This window comes from Anopheles marshallii, chromosome X (assembly GCF_943734725.1).
Source record: "Anopheles marshallii chromosome X, idAnoMarsDA_429_01, whole genome shotgun sequence".
NCBI lineage: Eukaryota > Metazoa > Arthropoda > Insecta > Diptera > Culicidae > Anopheles > Anopheles marshallii.
Genome location: NC_071325.1, coordinates 5,200,785 through 5,219,707, shown reverse-complemented (window position 1 = coordinate 5,219,707; position 18,923 = coordinate 5,200,785). Strand labels below are relative to the sequence as shown.

Here is an 18,923-nt window from a genome sequence, read left to right as displayed (position 1 = left end):
AATCGAGAAGAAGAGAGAGAGAGAGCGAGAGAAGAAGCGTACGAAAAAAAATGAAACGATTCCCCTTTCCGAATGGAAGAGCGAGAGTTAGGGGTGTAACGGGGAGGGGTGGAGGTGGGGATGTTGTTAGGCACTAGGGACGGAAAGAAATCCCGTTCCCCCGCAAAACCAGGTGACACCAATACGTGCTAAATTACACGCGAGATCAGTGTGGTGGCAAGCGTGTCGCACAGCGTGCGTTGTGCTGTGTGTGGGAGTAAGAAGCAAACACCAACGGAATGCTGCCGGCACACGACACATGGTGCAGCGCTACGTCACACATTTACACGGCCAAACTTTTAGGTGAAGAATATTTACGCGGCACATTTAGCGTACAAGAAACAAAAAGAAAACAAACAAAACCAACAACCACAGTGACAACGCGTCAAGTGCCATAAGAAAAGGTAAACGGAAGCAGCAGAGGAAGGAGCGCGTGCACGACGTGAAGATGGAAGGTACAAATTGTTGGCATAATTTCCTGTCCGCAAAGCACTGGTGGCCATTTTTTTTTTTTATTCGTAAGCTTCGTGAGTATGTGTAAGTTTTTTTTTGTTGTTGGTGTTTCTATCGTTTTCATCGGCTAAACGATTTTAATCAGATTTCTTTCAAAAAAAAAATGTAATCACACTAATGGGTTTTGGGAACGAGCGTGCCTGGTACAGAGCACGAACACTAGTCCCCCAAAGGTGGCAACGGGGTATCATGCAAATAAAATTGTTTTCCCCCCCATCCAGCGAAGGCAACACAAGACGTTGTCCTTAATTACGATATTAACGCAGTAGAGTAATGGCGTATACAGAGACGCCCTTTTCAGAAAACGAGGATGGTTAGAGACATTTTATGAACCCTTTAGAATGCCGTTGTTAAGTTATTTGCATTATTTTATATAAATCACCAGGCGCCTCCATCGTCTCTTCGTAATATTAGCGCCACCAGGCGCCTCCATCGTCTCTTGCTAACCGAAGCGCCACTAGGCGCCTCCATCATTTCACTACGCATCATCAACGCCACCAGGCGCCTCCATTCAAAAACGAATCAATCAATCGTGAGCGCACCCATAGCGTGCATACATGCAGGACGCGCTTATTTCACTTCCGTGGGGCGTCATTTACAGCAACAAACCAAAAACCGCACCTTTACCGGTTCGCCATCAAAAAGCGATTAGAGCCTTTTTTTGGAGATTAGCAACAGTGATTAGGACGCTCGAGGCAGAATAATGGTTTGCTGATTTTTTTTCCTTTCCTTTTTCCATCACGCCACTCCTTCCTCAATTGATAGCAATTAATAAATGTATGTTGTAAGCTCCGTTAACAAGCTGCTTTTAAGGTGACATTTTGTAAGCGAAATATTTCTCATACAACAACCAAATTACACTCAAACAAATTAAAGTTAATATTACATTCTAACATCTAGTAAAGCGCGTTGTTAACGGAGCGAATAGTGCCAGAAAAGGAGGCAGCAAACACAGTAAAATGAAAAACAGATAAAAAGAATACAAAAAAAAACCCAAAAGCACCGTGAACAATGGAAGCAGTTGAAGAACAAAAACGGTAATAAAAACAAACAGAAAAAAAAACACAACCAACAACCCTATCGTACTTACATAAACGTATAGCATGGATGCGATTAGGCGCGCTTACTCTACGGATATCGTACCGAATTTGGGGTCTACTGAGACGGGTGACAGCCACATTTGGGGTGGGGGGTTGGGAAGGTCTGGGCGGTTCCGGTGGGGTGACCCGGCCGCACGCACTAAAACAATGGAATGCCCCGTACACAACGCTACGGCCCTACGCGCAATGCCATGCAGCGAGCAATAAAGAAACAAACAAACAAAACATGGAGATGGAAAACAAATTGCAAAACAACGCATTCCACACGCTGCACAATGTATGAACGCTACCGCAACCGATCCGCCCATTTCGCCACCCAAAAGAGCGGGGTGGGAGGGGTGAAATAGGGGGCGGGGGGAAGATAAACAAAAAAATGGCACGCAAAAGCAAACGCAACTGACGCCCGCGTACATGGGCATCGATGCATGGTACTTTAAAAAACAAACACAAACATACGAGCAAGAATTAAACATAAAGAGATATAGAGAGATAGAAAGAGATAGATAAACAGTGGGAAAGAGAGAGAGAGGAGATAGAGAGAGGAACAGGTTGGATGCAGCGCTAGCAGATAGATGTAAGAGGGTGAATATTTACAGAGAACATGGCGCCGCCTGCTGGGGCAGGTCCGTCCGGTGGGAGATTCGGACGAAATGGGGCAAACGGCCGCAGTACGCCGTGAGCTGAGATCTGCACCGAAGCGATGCGGTGTTCGGTTTGGTCGACCGAGCTCGATGAAGGTGAGGGTGCGTACCACTTTCGAGTGGTGTAAGACGGGGAACGGGAAGCGATAGGAGCCAATCTACGCTGCTCTAACAACGTCCACGCTACGCACACCGTTACCGCACACGCTCTTGAATGTCTTCGTACTGGTAAAGCCTCTGTGTTAGCTAGCTTCTTGATAGTCTAATACTACGCCAACCGTACGAGAAGGCTTTACCGCTAGCCGATGCATCGTTCTAGTGATTGTTTGCAGGTTAATCTGTTTGTTAGGGTACGTGATGGCAAAGACTTTACTGTACAAAACAATTTAAACACAGTGCCGACAGGTATGTATGTACAGCAGCATCCGTCCCGTGCTGTCCCACCGAGCCACACTCGCCACACAACCACACGGAAAGGGCCGTACACTGGGAAACACGCAACAAGGAAACAACGAAATACACGAAGAAATAAACACGCACACTATAGAACACCGAAAAGATCTTACGGACACACACACACACACAAACGCACGAGTCGCTAAATGATGAGAGAGCGAGATGGGAATGGCGCCCGGTACGTGAGGACGCTGCAGCGGCCGCAGGATGCGGCAGATGACAGAGAGACAGATGAGTGAGTGTGCAGGAACAGGGACGGTTCGAGCAAGGGAAGCGGGAAGGGAACAGACGGGTGACAGTTGGTAAAGATAGACAAGAAGGGTTAGACAAAAAGAACTGGAATGGGAGAAAAAAAGAAAATGGTAGAAAGGTAGAAAACACGGAATGCTATGTACAAAATGGAGCGCCCGCCCAAGAGCACCGTTATCGTACCCGTGACGCGCTGGGAATTGTTGGGTGGGAGGCACAATGGCGTGTACACTAACCTTTGCAGCGCTATTGCTTTTGTTCGGTATTTGTATTCGTTACGCTCACCAATAGCCCGTTGTAAATTCCTTGTGTATGTTTGTGTGTAGTTTCGCTGTCTGTGTATGTGTATGTGTTTCCTTTTCCACGCCTGTTTGACAGCGGGGCCAAGCACCCGCGATGACAGCTGGACTTATCTGCCACTGATCAGCTTCCGTTGTCACACTGTTACACACTGCGTATGCAAGTCTATTCGCTTCACTATTAGCGAGAGAGAGTGAGATAGTATGAGAAAGGGAGAGCGGTCACTGCTCACTAAACTGCTAACAAACACACAAACACAGCCACACCGGGCGAACGGGTACGGTGAGTAAAGAGATAGGAAAAAAAGAAAACAATTGAGGTTAGGCTCCATAATGTCAGCTCCAGTCAGCGCCATCTTGATCGCCGCAGCTACATCATCCCTTAACTGGAAGCGAATTTGCGAATATCCCAAACCCACCCCCACCCCCTAAATAATGTTGCACAGTATTCATCCCCTTTGCCGCATATCCTCTAGGTCTAGGTCCAGCTACGGAGGTCCTCCGAAACAAGCCTGATGTGGCCCCCTCACGTGGGGGGGTTGGGGGGTGGGGTGGGGGGAAATTTCAGTCCCCAAAATAGTGGTCAAGCACGCGATTGGTGGCGGCTGGTTGCGGTTTTCTTTGCTCAATTCCCCCAAAACCACCTCCCCCCCCCCCCCCCCCCTCCCCTACTCTCTTTCTACCCCACGCAACCATGGACGTCGCAGCATAATAGCGCATTCGAAATGGCGCAAGATATTATAATGAGACACGCACGCACAACAATCGCACAGCAAGGTGAGCAATTTCACAACGGTCCTCCCACTAACGAAACGACGAAAAAACGCCTCCCGCCCGCAAAAGAAATCTCTTGTGGTTCCCCTGAAGATTCCTGCTGATGCGGTAGTTTATTTAGCAAACCATATTTTGTTCCTTATTTTAATACATAACCTCAATTTCACGCTATCTTCCTCGGGGGCAATAAAATCTTCCACCAGCGTACCGGGTGGTAGGTGACCCAGGATCGGGCATGGACACACACATACACCCCACATAGAAAAAAAACCCCTTATCGCGAGGGTTGAAAATTGGCACCCCAACCGCTTAGCCAGCATGAACCTGGAAAGCCCTTCCGGTCAACGGTCAACAGGGGGCATCGACATAAATTGGCGGCACGACCTGCGGCCACCTACCGCCGTCCCGGTGACGCGGCACCGTGGGCAGTAACTTATGGCGTTTTATTAAGTACCGACCGCCGCGTTATGGGTTCCGCACAATGGGCTCGGTACAGGCACTCGCGCTCCACGAGTTCTTGGGTGTTGTGCGTCCAAACACGCCCAGACGAGTACAGCGACTGGTGGAATCCAAATCGAAAGTAACTAAAGTGTACTCAAAACTTCTCCCCAACACATCTACTTTTGCAGAATATTGATAGCGGGTCTGCGGTTCGAGTTCTGAGAATTGCCTAGTGTCCACAGGCTGGTCTAAACGAGCTGGCGCTGTACCGGTTCAACTTTAACTCATCAAACTGTGCACGAATTTCACCAAATGTTCCAAACTCCATTTGCCATAGTCCACCGCTGCAACGATTCCGACAGGTAAACAAGCTCCTTGAACTGTACAATGAACCTTGAAGACCTCTGCCGGGATCCACTCCACTCCACTTGGCCGCGCCCTAACGCCAGCATGAAGCAGAAAGGCAAAACCTCACTATCTTTCCATTTCTTCACATACACATCACACATCCGCTGTGTGGTAAAACACCAACACAAACACGCGCGTCACATGCTCTGGTCTCTGGTCCGTACTGTTGGATACTGCCCATCGCAAGGGTGGGACGGAAGTGATCGTAATTTGGTTGATTGTTGCCAAGGGAATTGATGGTCGTTACTACCCCGCAGAAGCGCAGTGACAAAAGCAGCTGAAGAAGGACGACACTGTTGCCAACTACGCTACTAACGCGCCGGGATTCGAGCACTTCCCAAGGTACCTGGGTAGGTTACTGAACCTGTCCGCACTCCAGCACACTCAATGACTCGATCCTTCACCTTTTTGCGTGCTCGCGGAGCCCTGCACGTGTGGCAGAGGAGTAATGGCGGAGTCGTCCATTTCCGTGGCGCTTGAATAGATTTCCAAGTGCAGCGGCTATCCTGCCTGTATGCCATTCATACACACCACATTCTCTCACTCTCTCATACTTTATCTCTCTCTCTCGCTCACACACTCTCTCTCTCACATACATTTACTCATCATAGGCGCTGGATACGATGGTGGTCAGCCTGAAAATGCCCAGCGCGCATTGGTAATTGTGTGTCTATTGCCTCGTACGTGTTCGTAGCGGGCCGTCTGGACCCATCTAGTGTCCTTTGACCCCCAGACATTAGCTTCCGGCCATTTATCCACACCCGATTGCCGGGCAGGTCTATACGTTTCGCATACGCGGCGGCTGTGGACTGGAGTGGCTAAAGAATACCGCCATTGGTGCAAACAGTCCTGGACGTCACCAAATCCTACACCCGGTGCACTGTACTGACATCAGACCTTATACGAGCATGATCGTCGACTATATTCACTAGCTCTTGTTGCGTATTTTGAGACTGCTGCTAGAACCATCACCAATCAGTAACGATATCTTAAAACCCCTCCCCGATTAACCAGCATTAAAACCGCACTTATCGTCTCTAGTTTCGTTCTTGCTGTGCTCCCACCACGACTTCCTGGCAAACGAGTCCTCCCACCAGCTGTATTTCGTCCACTAAACGGTCCACTGGCAAGGTGGTCGAAAAGGAGTAACGAAAATGAACCCGATTCTAAAGCTAACAAAACTAAAAAAAACAACATTGAGCGGAGAAAAATAAAAAAAAAACAACAACCCCGGGTTCGCAAGATGTTTCGCACACTGCCCACTGGTGGCCTGGGCTAAAACTCAACTCGTCCTGCTAGCGATCGCAGCGAGACTGAAGCCCAATCGGTCGCCCAACTGTTTCGGAAGCCTTAACAACACCAGCCACCAGCCACCCTGCCTCCCTGCGCTCTCCCCCATAACACCACGATAACCTCACCCCCCCCCCCCCCCGCCCTCTTCCTTCCCCCATCTCACCCTTCTCTCCTCCACCACCTCCTGGTTTGCTTGCGTTGGGCCGAAAGGCACGCGAAAAGGACGAACGCGCGTCCACATCGTCCATTCCAGCCAACCTCGGCTGGTAACAAAGGAACGTACGAAGGTGTGGAGCGGAGGGGGGGGGGCAGAGAATGGGAGGAAGAGGTTGATGGTTGGGACCCGGGGTAGGGACGGTGGTAAATACGGAATTATTCGAACGTTGGGGGTTGCGTTTGACATTCGCATGGGTTCCCTTCGGTTCACACTCACACCCACACACACACACAACCACACACACACACACACACGCCTGTCGTGTGAATGCGCAGCTATGACTGGGTACGTTCCACGGGAGTGTGTTTTATTTTCTTACGCTTTCTTCCTAGCAGCTCACCAATCTTGCGGATGTGATTGAAGCTACCGTGACTAGCGCTGTGTATGCGTGTGGCTGTGTGCGTTTGTGTGTGAGTGTGTGTAATGCGAAATAATAGAAGCGGCGTTACTGTTCTCGCACAGGCATCCAACGGTTGTAAGCGAATGACCTCACGGCATGACCGCAAACCGAACCAGGGGAAAGGGGGGTGGAAAATTCGGAAGCTTTCATCTAACCACACATCCACGAACACATACACACGGAGGGAAAGGTGCGTTTAACCAAAAAAAAAAGCGGAAACTCACCCGCTAACAAGCTGAAGTATTCAAACCTGCTGTTTATATCCGGTGTTGGCCATGGCCAATTTACACCCAGTCCGGGGAGGGAGAATGTGACCATAAAAATATCTTTTAACCGGCAAGGTTTTCCTTACCATTGCCGTGTTTGTGTGTGTCTGTGATTAGTAATTTCTGCTCCTTTTTGGGTTTTCCGTTTCAGCCATCCCGGAGGTCCTCGGGTGCTTCAGAACACCAGCAGCCCTGGGAGGGTACTGATGGGGTGGGGTCCTTTTTTTCACACCAACACCTCCCCACTCCCCTACCAAACACACACCACCCAGCGACAGTTATCGAGCGACCCGAAAGGCTGATATTCAATAAACTCTAGCTAAAACCACCCCGCCAAGGTGGGGGGGGGCGGAGAGGGTTGAGAGAGAAAAAATGGAAGGTGCAACCTTGAACAAAAATGGGTAACTCCGTTTTGGACACGCGTCTGTGTGTTTGTGTGTGTGTGTGTTTGTGCGGGTGGTGGAAAAATCTCCACCCTTTCACCTGCTTTGTTGTCCACTTAGCGCCGGCCATTGTCCACGTGGTGGCAGTAATTTAATTATCTTTCGCCATTCATTCCGAATTCCGAACCGTCCCACACACACACACACAAACGCGCGCGTCCCAAAAGGCGAGAAAGGAGTGCGCAAATTACCACCCCCTCCCACCCTAGGGTAATTGATGGCGTGATGGGCGCACAAATCTTTGCTGGTTAATTTTTGAGGTTAAACCTCCAAAACCGAATCCAATCCGAATCGAAACCAATTTGGGCGCGGGCAGGTGATGAAGGAAAGGGGGTGGGTTTTATTTCTTCCTGCTTGTGTTTGTTGGGTTTTTTCTTTTATTATTTTTTTATCGCCACCAGGCCACCTATTTCTAAAGGAATGCTAAGACGAATGGTGATAAGATATCCACCTCCCCTTCCCCCATCCCGCGCGGAGGCAGGGCGGCGAATAGCCATGGAGTGTTCTGGAGCTTTAAGGACATCTTGCAGCATAAATTATACTCTTCGCGGCATCGTTGTCGTTCGCTCCGAGTGGACAGAGCGTGGGTTCCCTTTGCTTTTTTGCACTCAATTAACATACCGGTCGACCCCGTTTCGTTTTCATTTTCATTCGCTTGCCCCGGGGTTTTGCGATAAGCCACGTTTCCCTCCCCTTCCGTTTTTGCTTTTCCTCCCTGGAGGGAAATTGAGCTCGTTTGAGCAACCAGCGCCGTGTGTCGGGCACGGTTAATGAGCCGGGAAGAGCGAACGGTACATATTCATACTTCTGACCGCCTATTTAAGCTGTACCGTAGCTGTACAGTGGGTTCGGTACGCCCCAAAATGGATGTGTCTATTATTTTGCAATCAGCAGCCCAAAGGAAAAACCACCCACACACACAGTGTAACAATGCTAACTGGACAAAGCCCCATTTACTGCTTAACTAGGTGTAAAGCGAAAGGAAGGTGATGCCCGTTCGGAGGTCACTGTAACAGTTTTCGCAACTGTGCGATAAAAAAAATACACCCCCCAGCCCCCCCAAAAAAAAACAGTCTCAAAACTCCATATTGCTAAAGCCCGGCAGGACATTAAGGTAACATTTTTATGTCGTTTTTTTTTTGCGAATGCGAAACGATTCCTTTTTGGTTGGTTTTTTGGTGTTGCCGCTTGCCGTCGAATTTGTTTGTTTGTCCTGCGTGCTTAAAAATAGTGCCCCAAAAGAGGGAGGAGTTTGTACTTAACAACTCCCCCTCCCCCCCCCCCCCTTCCTCCCCCTTCTCGCGCATCCCTCCAACGTTTAGTGGGTGCGTGGGAACGAAAGCCGTGCACCGATGCGGGGTATCAACGAGTGTGGCCTTCCAGTGAAGGCTCGTTACGATAGAAGGTTAATTATCGGTCGGTAGCACATTATACGGTGACATTTGGAGAATTTCTCGCGCCGCACTGGGCAAACGTGCCCGCGTCAGGGACGGTTGATTGATGAATATAAATAATCGAAAAATTGACAAACGAGCCCAAGGGTAAACAGTGGCGGTGCTGCTGTTTCGCCCACCAACACCTGCACGCGGTGCTGTAAACACACGCCGTGAGTGCCCGGTGGTGAGTACAGCGTGCTGGGTTACTTTAGAGCAGGATACTTTTGGTCCCGTTCATTATGGATTTTTCAATAATTTTGGGTTTATTTTGGCTTTTCTGGCGTCCGTGAAGAGGGTGTGGGAGTTGGTTTCATAGTAAACTACGGTTTGGAATTCCGACACATTGCGACATAGGAAAGAAATGGTTAGACATTTGTTATTACCAGCCATTAGATCTTTCATGCGAATTAACATTATTTGTTTTGCTATAAAACTACTAATTTTCTTTTCTTATCTATATTAATGCCAGTGTTTGCCTTCTTTTGCCGATAAGGATCCTGCGTATTGGAGAGAACTAGTTGCAAACGAGATCAGAGCCTCGACTGACCGTCATGGAGAGCAGTGCATGCAATATATTTAGTATTCAAGTAACTGAACAAGTGTAATCGCAACATCAAGAATAAGGCACTATAGGTGAGTATTCCCCGAGATCCCCAAGATATACAAGATTAACTCGAAACATCAACAACAAGCTGTCAAATACTGTATTAAATCAGTAAGTACTAAGTATTAGGTAAGTATTAAATCATCGGTGTTGCAGAAGTCATCAACTATTATAGGTACTATAGATAAGTGTCAAATCCTCAAGACACTCTAGATATCGAAGATGTAGTCGAAATATCAATGTTAAGTCGTCAGGTATTGTGACTACTTTAGTAACTGTTAGTTTTGCAAGAATTCCGATTACGAAGATGTAAACCAAACATTGATAACAAGTTGTCAACTATTATAGATACTATTGATAAATCTCCAAGATACCTGAGGAAGCAGTCAAATATTATAGATACAGTAGGTAAGTCTTAAACCAACGATATAGCAGACTGCACAGGAGTAAGCAAAACATCAAGTATAATTACTTACTTACTTACCTACATACTTACTTATCACGCGCTACAACCGCCTGTCGCGGTCTTGACCTACTGCAGATGTCCTCTAAACGGCAATATCGAGAATAAGCTGTCAAGTTATAGGCAATATAGGTAAAGATCCACGAGCTCCCCGAGATAACGAAGATGTAATCGAAACATACTGATACTGTAGGTAATTATTAATTCATCAATATATCGGACCAGATAGATGTAAACCAAACCATAATGATAAGTCATCAGCTTTTACAGATATCATAGCTAAGTATAAGATCCCCAAGATACCAGAGGCAGTGAAGATGTGATCGAAACGACATTAATTTTCCACTTTATCGACACAACAACCTTCGGATCTAGACCAACAATTTCGACAAATCATCGACAAGGCAGACCACGGAGATGAAGTACAAATTTCAATAATAAGCAGTAAATAGATACTAATGGTAAATATTGCCGAACTCCCCGAAATCTCCGAGATAGCGAAGATGTAATCTAAGCATTGATAATAAGTTGTATTTAGATATAGATATCGAATCTATTTTAAAATATTTTAGACTCTCACTAGACATCCCTTGAACCCTAGAATATATAACCCTAGATCTCCGACATTGAAGACCACGAAGTAGTATATCTCCGACATTCAAAATTATAGCAAATCACGAAGATTCGCGTATTCTGTATATTCCGTACATGTCGAGTGCTGTATAGTTTGTTCTTGAAAGGTAGTCAAGTTTCCGTAATTTTCTGTAATATCTTTAGCATCTTTAAAAATATTAACCAAATCAGATACAGATCAGACCGTGAACTTCTTAGGTGTGTTGAAATCTTCTACTGAAACAGCTCTCGTCGTGCAGTAGTACTTTACTAATTCCTTTACATCTCTCCAATATAAGGACGACTTATCTGTCAACATTAAATCCTCTTTTCTCAATACCCCAAATCTCACATCTTACATCTTTTACACGAAATCCATCACCCCAGATCCAGGTTTTGCCCAACAATTAACACACTTTAGCTGTCCTGTTAGAAAACGACACAAATACGCGGTAAATTTATGAGCCACCATTGAAAGGGTTCGTCCTTTCACACCCTGTCCCCGGTCGGAAAGTCCTCATCCGACCGGTGGCCAAGGCCAGTCACGCGCACCAGTTGCAAGTTTGCACGAACCCGCCGCAAATGCATTTTGCCACGGAAATTGCTCCACATTCCGCAGCCCAAAACCAATCCACCGAACCTGCCGGTGCGGGGGGGCAACACGAAACGAAAATGGCGACCATTTCCTTTCTCCGTTTGGTAATGGGTTTTAATGTGGCGAGATGGAATGTTTTTGATAAGGTTAAAAACAAAACAATCACCCATCCATTAGATGCCTCCGGTTGGGCAGTCTTCACCGCAGTGCTGGAGGAGTCTTCGCCATTGTTTGCCGTCGCTCTTGCTCTGTTTCAAGCATGGTTGTTATGAAATGCGACAACGAAAGGATCGGTTCATGTGTGTACCGCACGATAATACAGGGTTTGCGTAGGAAAAGTAGGCGGACCAGTTATTGACAGGTGACTCCACGTTTAGACGAACCAACAGGAAGTGCACATCCTGCGCCTGTCCGTTTATCTGTGTTGCCGTGCAGAAAGAAAAGAAGTCCCACTACTATAGCTATCCCCTTCCCGCGCAGTTGTCTGTTTGACGCATCACCCACGCGTACGAAGTGTCATCACGATTCGTCACCCAATCGGTGCACGCACACCACTAGTGATTGCTGCTGGTGTGTCATGAACCCCCTCCCCCGGTTTCCGCTACTTACCGCTACCTCCACCTGTCGATCGGCCGCAGTCAACAGCTGCACCTTCAGGTGGACCGGATCACCTGCAGGTTTCTTCAGCTCTATTACCGACCTGCTGCCACCGTCCAGCACTCGGACGCTGGGATCCGGTGTGCGGTGACGTGTTGCAGGTGCTTTGCGCGCCCTCCGCACTATTGACGGCGCATCTTCCGCGCTGGAGGAGGAACTGCTGTCACGGTAGTAGATCATGATGCAGGCGTGCCCTGGCCACACTATCCCTCTATCACGGACACTTCCTACCCGCCCCCTTCCCCACTGCACTACACTCGCCCGGCAGGGCAACAACGGCCGCTGGAAACACCGGAGGAACTCGCCTGTTCGCCGGCCACCACCACCGACACCGGTCACGACGGCGTCGCACTGCGCTGCGCGAGTCTCTTACTGGGGCTCGGTACCGGCCCGGGCCCCGGGTATGATCGCCGTTATCCTGCCCGAGGTCAGACCTCGAATGCTTAAGCAGGTCGCACCAATTAAGCGCCCTCCGTGCTGACCTAGATGCCGAACAGTGGTGCCCGCGTGTGCCCAAGGCCCGGTGAGCAGAAGCAAACCACCAACAGCAACAAATCGAAACCGAAATGGGTGCAAGTACTAGCTTTCCCTGTTCGTTCTCGCTTGGTTTTTCCTTTCCTTTCTTTCGCGTGGTGCGTTATGTTTCGTACCTTGTCACACCGAGCTTCGGCCGAACCGCAACGCAAAAGTGCTTCTCGCCCACACCCGCACAACGGCCACATCACAGATGGTGATGTTGTTGGTGGTGTGTGTATTGTGTGTAGCAGAGGAAAAAATTGACAGAAATGGCAAACTAGTCGATTGCGTGCGGTGCCCTAATAAGCCGCCAAACGCCAAAGCCACCCACGTACACCGGGCAGGGATTCGTATAAATAAACTCCCCAAACGTGTGTATATTAATTAGATGAATTCATTAAGATTATAGCAGGTGTGTGTGTGTGTGTGCGTGCCGTGCGGCAGCGTCCCAAAGTAGGCCAATCTCAGACCAGACCCGCAGCTTCGGGGACGCTCGGTTCACCGGCAGCCGCCGGTACGTTCGCAGATGAAGTACTGCTCCTTCCAGCAGTTGGCCACCGTCCAGATCCACGAGAAGGCTGCTGGTGTCGGTGATGCGGACGGCGGTAGCACCTGCCGTTGCTGCAGCTCCTCCACATCGTCCGCGGTGCGTGACATCGTAACGCACCGGACCTTGAACGCATCCATCTCGGCCGCCTGCTCCCGGCGGTGCAGCTCGTCGCGCCAGTTGGTCCATCCGGTGGTGACGGGACGGCCCGTCAGATGCCAGTGGAAGTTGTCCCCGTCCGCCAGATCGTTCGCACCGCACCAGTATGGCTGGTCGCGCGCATAGTGGCCCGCATCGTCCAACAGCCGGTCGATGGCTTGCTGCTTCTGTTCCGTCGCTATCGTCACCAGCGACCGTCCCAAATAGTGACAGTACTCCACCGCCTTGAACCAGTTTGCCTAGCACAGGTGTAACAATGACACACTCACCGAATCCGAATAAATCAATGATTTATTGCTCACCTTAAAGTTGGGAACGGCGAATGCGGTGTCTACCGCACATTCCTGCACTTGCTGGTGCGGTGTAACAATCGAGCAAGCCGGATGCAACAGCACCAGCATCAATACCCGCGTGTAGTACTCCATCACCAGGTGCAATGCAACTGGTCGCTGCATGAAGCGCACGCTATGCGGTACGGGTCCAACACCCCACCACCCGGAAGCGGGATAGCATCGGTGTCTCATTAAATAAAGTCATTACGGTTGAGTGCGCTGTCGCGACACGTACGCAACCCAGATTACTGTAAAGTGATGCAAATGTGCTTAACCATGTCCAAAAACGCTGCATCCAACAATACCATCTGCAGTAGGTTGATTGCTTGGGTTTACCTTTGTCCTCCAGAGCGTACTATCAGAACTTCTTGCTAATGGCTGAAGTACACGTCGGTCAGGTAGGTCAGGTGAGACTTGATGGTGTCTTCAAGTTGATTGTGAAGATTTGCCGTAACTTTAATAACATTCCTAGCGATCTACACCCTGTTGCAGAGCCTTCCTCCAGAATACCACTTCTATGGATGTAGGACCTCTGTTACGGAATACGTAGGAAGTTAAGTCTAGCCGGTTTTGTTGGAGGTTAATTCTCCATCCAACAAAACATCACTCTCCTGGAAAATCTTCCAATTCCACAACCCTGCCCTAAGATTCCTCTTCCACGGACTCTTCTACAGATTTGGGACCTCTGCTCAAGAGAAAGTCATGTAGCTGGCTTTGTTGGAAGTTAATTTTCGAACTAACAAATCGTCACTGTACTGGAAAAACTCTCAAATACTCATCCCTCTCCTCTTCTGGACACTCTTCTACAGATTTGGGACCTCTGCTACAGAGGAAGTTATCAAGCTGGTGTAGTTGGCAGTTGATTCTTCAACCACCTTTCTACTGAAAAATCCTCCAAACATCACAACGCTATTCCAAGAGTTCCTCTTCCTAGCATTCTTTTACAGATTTGGGACCTCTGCTGCAGAGAAAGTTATCAAGCAGGCTTTATTAGAAGTGAATTCTCCCACCAACAAATCATCACTCTACCATAATGTGCTCCAAAAATGACTTCATGATGGAACACACCGCATGATATAGTGGAAACTAAGCCATGAACTGTTGGGAGGTTGGGAGTACCAAATCCCAGCTATGTTCGTCTCATTCTTCTGTGGCACTACATCATCTTTATTACCTAGAGCTGGATGGTCAATCTGAGGTAGTAGATTGGATGGAATGATTACAGGCACCGTTAGCATCTACACCACCGCCAAGGAGGCAATCTACAACTCCTTTTGAGGCCTCTAAAGTCAAGCATAGTCATCACAAAGGAATTTTTGTACTCCAAGTGATTCAAGAAGTTAATAAAATCGTCGCTGATCACACGCTCAGCTGTAGTACTTACACGATGCGTTCAGTAGCCACCCAGATGCTCATTTGAGTGATTTCAGGCTTCACACTCCACGAAGTCTAAATTCGTTTTTTTTGTTGTTGTTGTTGTTTGTTTCTTTCTTGATAGCTGATTATTTCTGAGGGTTGATTTTCTCATTATTTTGTTGATAAGTAATACGTCCCAAAACGTAAAATAGTACAGTTTGGCATCACTGCCAAACTTACCTAAAAATTATATGGTCAAAAGCATTCATTCGCCATCCATCTGTAGGGTTGGATTCCAGATCAAAATAAAGTGTTCAAAAGCGTAACCAACGTGTTTGTTATATTTTCCGAAAAGCACAATTTATTCTACAACATATTTGACATGATTTCTTATTCATTCGCACTACATACGTAGTTTTTTTTTTATTTCTTCACTGGTTTAAAGCACGTGTTAGGGAGCATCCAGCTAACGGAAGTTTCGTCGTAAGTTTAACATGTGTGATCTACAAATTATTCTTACAGATATCTACTGATTATTCTTACGTCGCTTGGAGGATACTTTCTTCTTCACTTCTTCCTGACCATTCTGTTCCTGAATCGTATTTTCCTCAGTAGATGTATTCTTTCGTTTTTTGGAGGTTGCTTTTTCCTCCACTTCTTCTACTTGATTAATTGTATTTTCCTCAGCAGATTTATGCTTTCGTTTCTTGGAGGTTGCTTTTTCCTCCACTTCTTCTACTTGATCAATTGTATTTTCCTCAGTAGATTTATGCTTTCCTTTCTTGGAGGATGCTTTTTCCTCCACTTCTTCTACTTGATTAATTGTATTTTCCTCAGCAGATTTATGCTTTCGTTTCTTGGAGGTTGCTTTTTCCTCCACTTCTTCTACTTGATCAATTGTATTTTCCTCAGTAGATTTATGCTTTCCTTTCTTGGAGGATGCTTTTTCCTCCACTTCTTCTACTTGATTAATTGTATTTTCCTCAGCAGATTTATGCTTTCGTTTCTTGGAGGTTGCTTTTTCCTCCACTTCTTCTACTTGATCAATTGTATTTTCCTCAGTAGATTTATGCTTTCCTTTCTTGGAGGATACTTTTTCATGCACTTCTTCTACTTGATTAATTGTATTTTCCTCAGCAGATTTATGCTTTCGTTTCTTGGAGGATGTTTTTTCATGCACTTCTTCCTGACCATTCTGTACTTCAACTGTATCTTCCTCAGTAGATTTATGCTTTCCTTTCTTGGAGGATGCTTTTTCATGCCCTTCTTCCTGACCATTCTGTTCCTGAATTGTATTTTCCTCAGTGGATTTATTCTTTCGTTTCTTGGAGGATGCTTTTTCCTGCACTTCTTCTACTTGATCAATTGTATTTTCCTCAGTAGATTTATGCTTTCCTTTCTTGGAGGATGCTTTTTCCTGCACTTCTTCCTGACCATTCTGTTCTTCAACTGTATTTTCCTCAGTAGATTTATGCTTTCGTTTCTGGGAGGTTGCTTTTTCCTCCACTTCTTCTACTTGATCAATTGAATTTTCCTCAGTAGATTTATGCTTTCCTTTCTTGGAGGATGCTTTTTCATGCACTTCTTCCTGACCATTCAGTTCCTCAACTGTATCTTCCTCAGTAGATTTATGCTTTCGTTTCTGGGAGGTTGCTTTTTCCTCCACTTCTTCTACTTCATCAACTGTATTTTCCTCAGTAGATGTATTCTTTCGTTTCTTGGAGGTTGCTTTTTCCTCCACTTCTTCCACTTGATCAATTGAATTTTCCTCAGTAGATTTATGCTTTCCTTTCTTGGATGATGCTTTTTCATGCACTTCTTCCTGATCATTCTGTTCCTCAACTGTATTATTCTCAGAATATGTTTTCTTAGAGGTTGATTTATCCTTTACGGTTTGTACCGCTGTCGGTACTTCTTCCTGCTGATTTTCTCCTTCCGTCGGGCAATATTCTACTTTCCCTTGGCGGCTCAACTTTTTCGCGACAAGCTCGTAACTGTGCTTCTGCTTCTCATGCGCCAAATAAACCTCATTCTCGAAACCCTCCGGGCACCGTTCAAAGACGGCAACAAACATCCCGATCGTAAGATCGTCCACCGTCTTCGCGTATAGGCAACGCTCACCGATGCCGGGATATTCCGGTGAGCCAACGTTCAGCCACTCCTTGCCGAATTCCTTCCTTGCGTCGAGTAGCCGAAAGTGACCGTTGTGACGCAGCACACCCTGTACTACACCTTCGTTTTCCTGCGCGTGTACCGAACAGGTCGAGTACACGATCCGTCGCACGTTCGGGAACGCATTCATCGCGTGCGACAGCAGCTTGTACTGCAAACCGGCCAGCCTGTACAGCCGTTTCTCATCGATCGGTTCCGGCACCAGCTGGCGCTGCAGCATCCCGGAACCGGAGCAGCTCGGATCGAGCAACACATACTGGACGCCCGGGACCTGTTCGTCCGTCACCTCGAGACAGTCACTATGGATCGTTCTTATCATGCCGAAGGGTCCAGCGTACTCACACAGTACCGCGTACCGGTTTGCATCTTGCTCGACCGCGTATATACGGCCCTTGTTCTTCATCAAACTGGCCAGATGCGTTGCTTTTAGCCCGGGTGCAGAACACATATCCAGCACGACCGACTTTTTGGGCGGTTTCAGCAGATACGTCGGAAGAAGACAAGCCTACAACGGGAAAAAGGACGTGAGTAAATGATGAGCGTTGCTGGGAAAATACACCAGCAGTAGTACATGCCTTGTTTTGCAGTAGAAATCTGTCCTGAAGGTGCTGTGCCCGTGCCCAGAACGATTTCGCACTGTGCGGAAACACCAGCATATCGGGAAAGTGGAAATCTTCCATGTATTCCGAATCGCCAAGCCGCTTGACGCGCTCCAGAAACGATCGGTAGTCGGTGAAATTTTCTTCCACTAGCATCCATTCTTCCTCGGCGAGCAAACGCTTCGCACCCTCCAAATTCAACTGATTCGTGTTGATGCGTACGAAACGCGGTTCTGTTGGGAATGGGAAAGAACAGAAAATACTCAAACTGACGGTCGAACAAAAAAGGAAGTGCTTGAAAATGCTATATAAATTACGTATGGAAGTAATGGTAAATCGATTTAAAGGGAAAATTACGTACAAATACTCCTGCAAAGGGATGTTTATTTTCCTATAATACTACCGGCGTGGACAATGTGTTGGGTTTTTTTTTTGTGTGTTTTAGTTCGATTTCCGTCTCGATCGCTCACGATCTTCCTCCTCCACTTCGCGAAATCCACGGAATGCGTAAAGCATGATAATGACATTGACCGTCAATACTGCGGCTAGCACCGACCCGCACGTGTTGTGAAAACCCACGATTTGAAAGTGTTCCGCCAGCACGTGCCTCGTTCCGTAGAACGCACCGAACGGCAACGTGAACATAGCAAAGCTGTAGACGAGCAGCCACAGGATGGCAAATGCGGCCTGTCGCGAATGAAACGGTATCGTGTATGGGTCTTCCTCCTCCTGCACACTAGCGGCCGCCGGCCCGGGCTCGCTAGGTACCGTCTCACCCGTAACCCGACCAGGCCGATGGTTGTCCAACGAATGGTTAGCGCCCTTCTTTCGTCGACCCATCCTGCACGAAAGATAAGAAGGTGGAAACAAATCCTTAACCCACGGATAAGAAAGCCTGCCTACCTTTCACGAGTCCCGCAGACGATTGCTTTGCCTCTATATCTTTCAGCAGCGCACGCAACTGTGTCTCGTACCGTTTCACACATTCTACCGGCAGTGAGCTACCGACCAATCGGCCACTGCCGAACAGCAGCTCCGAAATCAAAACCTTCGCCAGCCACTCGTTCAACCGCGGTTCTACCGTGGCGAGATCGAGCTGCTTGTAGATTGCATCAATTATCGGCATATTGCTGAGCGCCCGGCCCACCAACGTTCGGCCCAAACGGAAATGTTTGTCCTGCTCAATGAGCGGTTGGATATTGCGTTTTTCCTCCACAGCAATTCGCACATACTTGGATGCGTTGCGATAGTTGGTCGGGACGGGAATTTTGGGCACAGCGTTCATCTTCTTTGGGTCTTCATGATTCTTCCCCTTCTGCTTCTTTGATTCATTCAT

At 47.7% G+C, this 18,923-nt stretch overlaps 2 protein-coding genes across 2 annotated transcripts; both read right to left on the bottom strand.

Moving 5' to 3' along the window:
* Positions 1–12,920: 12,920 nt before the first annotated feature.
* Positions 12,921–13,583, bottom strand: LOC128718084 (uncharacterized). The gene is made up of 2 exons (XM_053811761.1): positions 13,431–13,583; positions 12,921–13,367 (listed from the first exon to the last, which is right to left on the bottom strand). Exons 1-2 carry the CDS (start codon positions 13,581–13,583, stop codon positions 12,921–12,923), a joined length of 600 nt encoding a protein of 199 aa, XP_053667736.1.
* A 1,759-nt stretch (positions 13,584–15,342) lies between these two features.
* Positions 15,343–18,923, bottom strand: LOC128718073 (28S rRNA (cytosine-C(5))-methyltransferase). The gene is given in 4 exon segments (XM_053811750.1): positions 15,343–16,295; positions 16,764–17,493; positions 17,564–17,820; positions 18,491–18,923. Coding segments are annotated over 4 exon segments (2,373 nt in total).

Bases quoted from the DNA above. Each gene is read 5' to 3' on its own strand.
- LOC128718084 (XM_053811761.1), bottom strand. From the start codon at position 13,583: ATGCAGCGACCAGTTGCATTGCACCTGGTGATGGAGTACTACACGCGG. The intron at 13,368-13,430 runs GTGAGCAATAAA...CACCTGTGCTAG, and splicing joins TCGCCGTTCCCAACTTTAAG to GCAAACTGGTTCAAGGCGGT.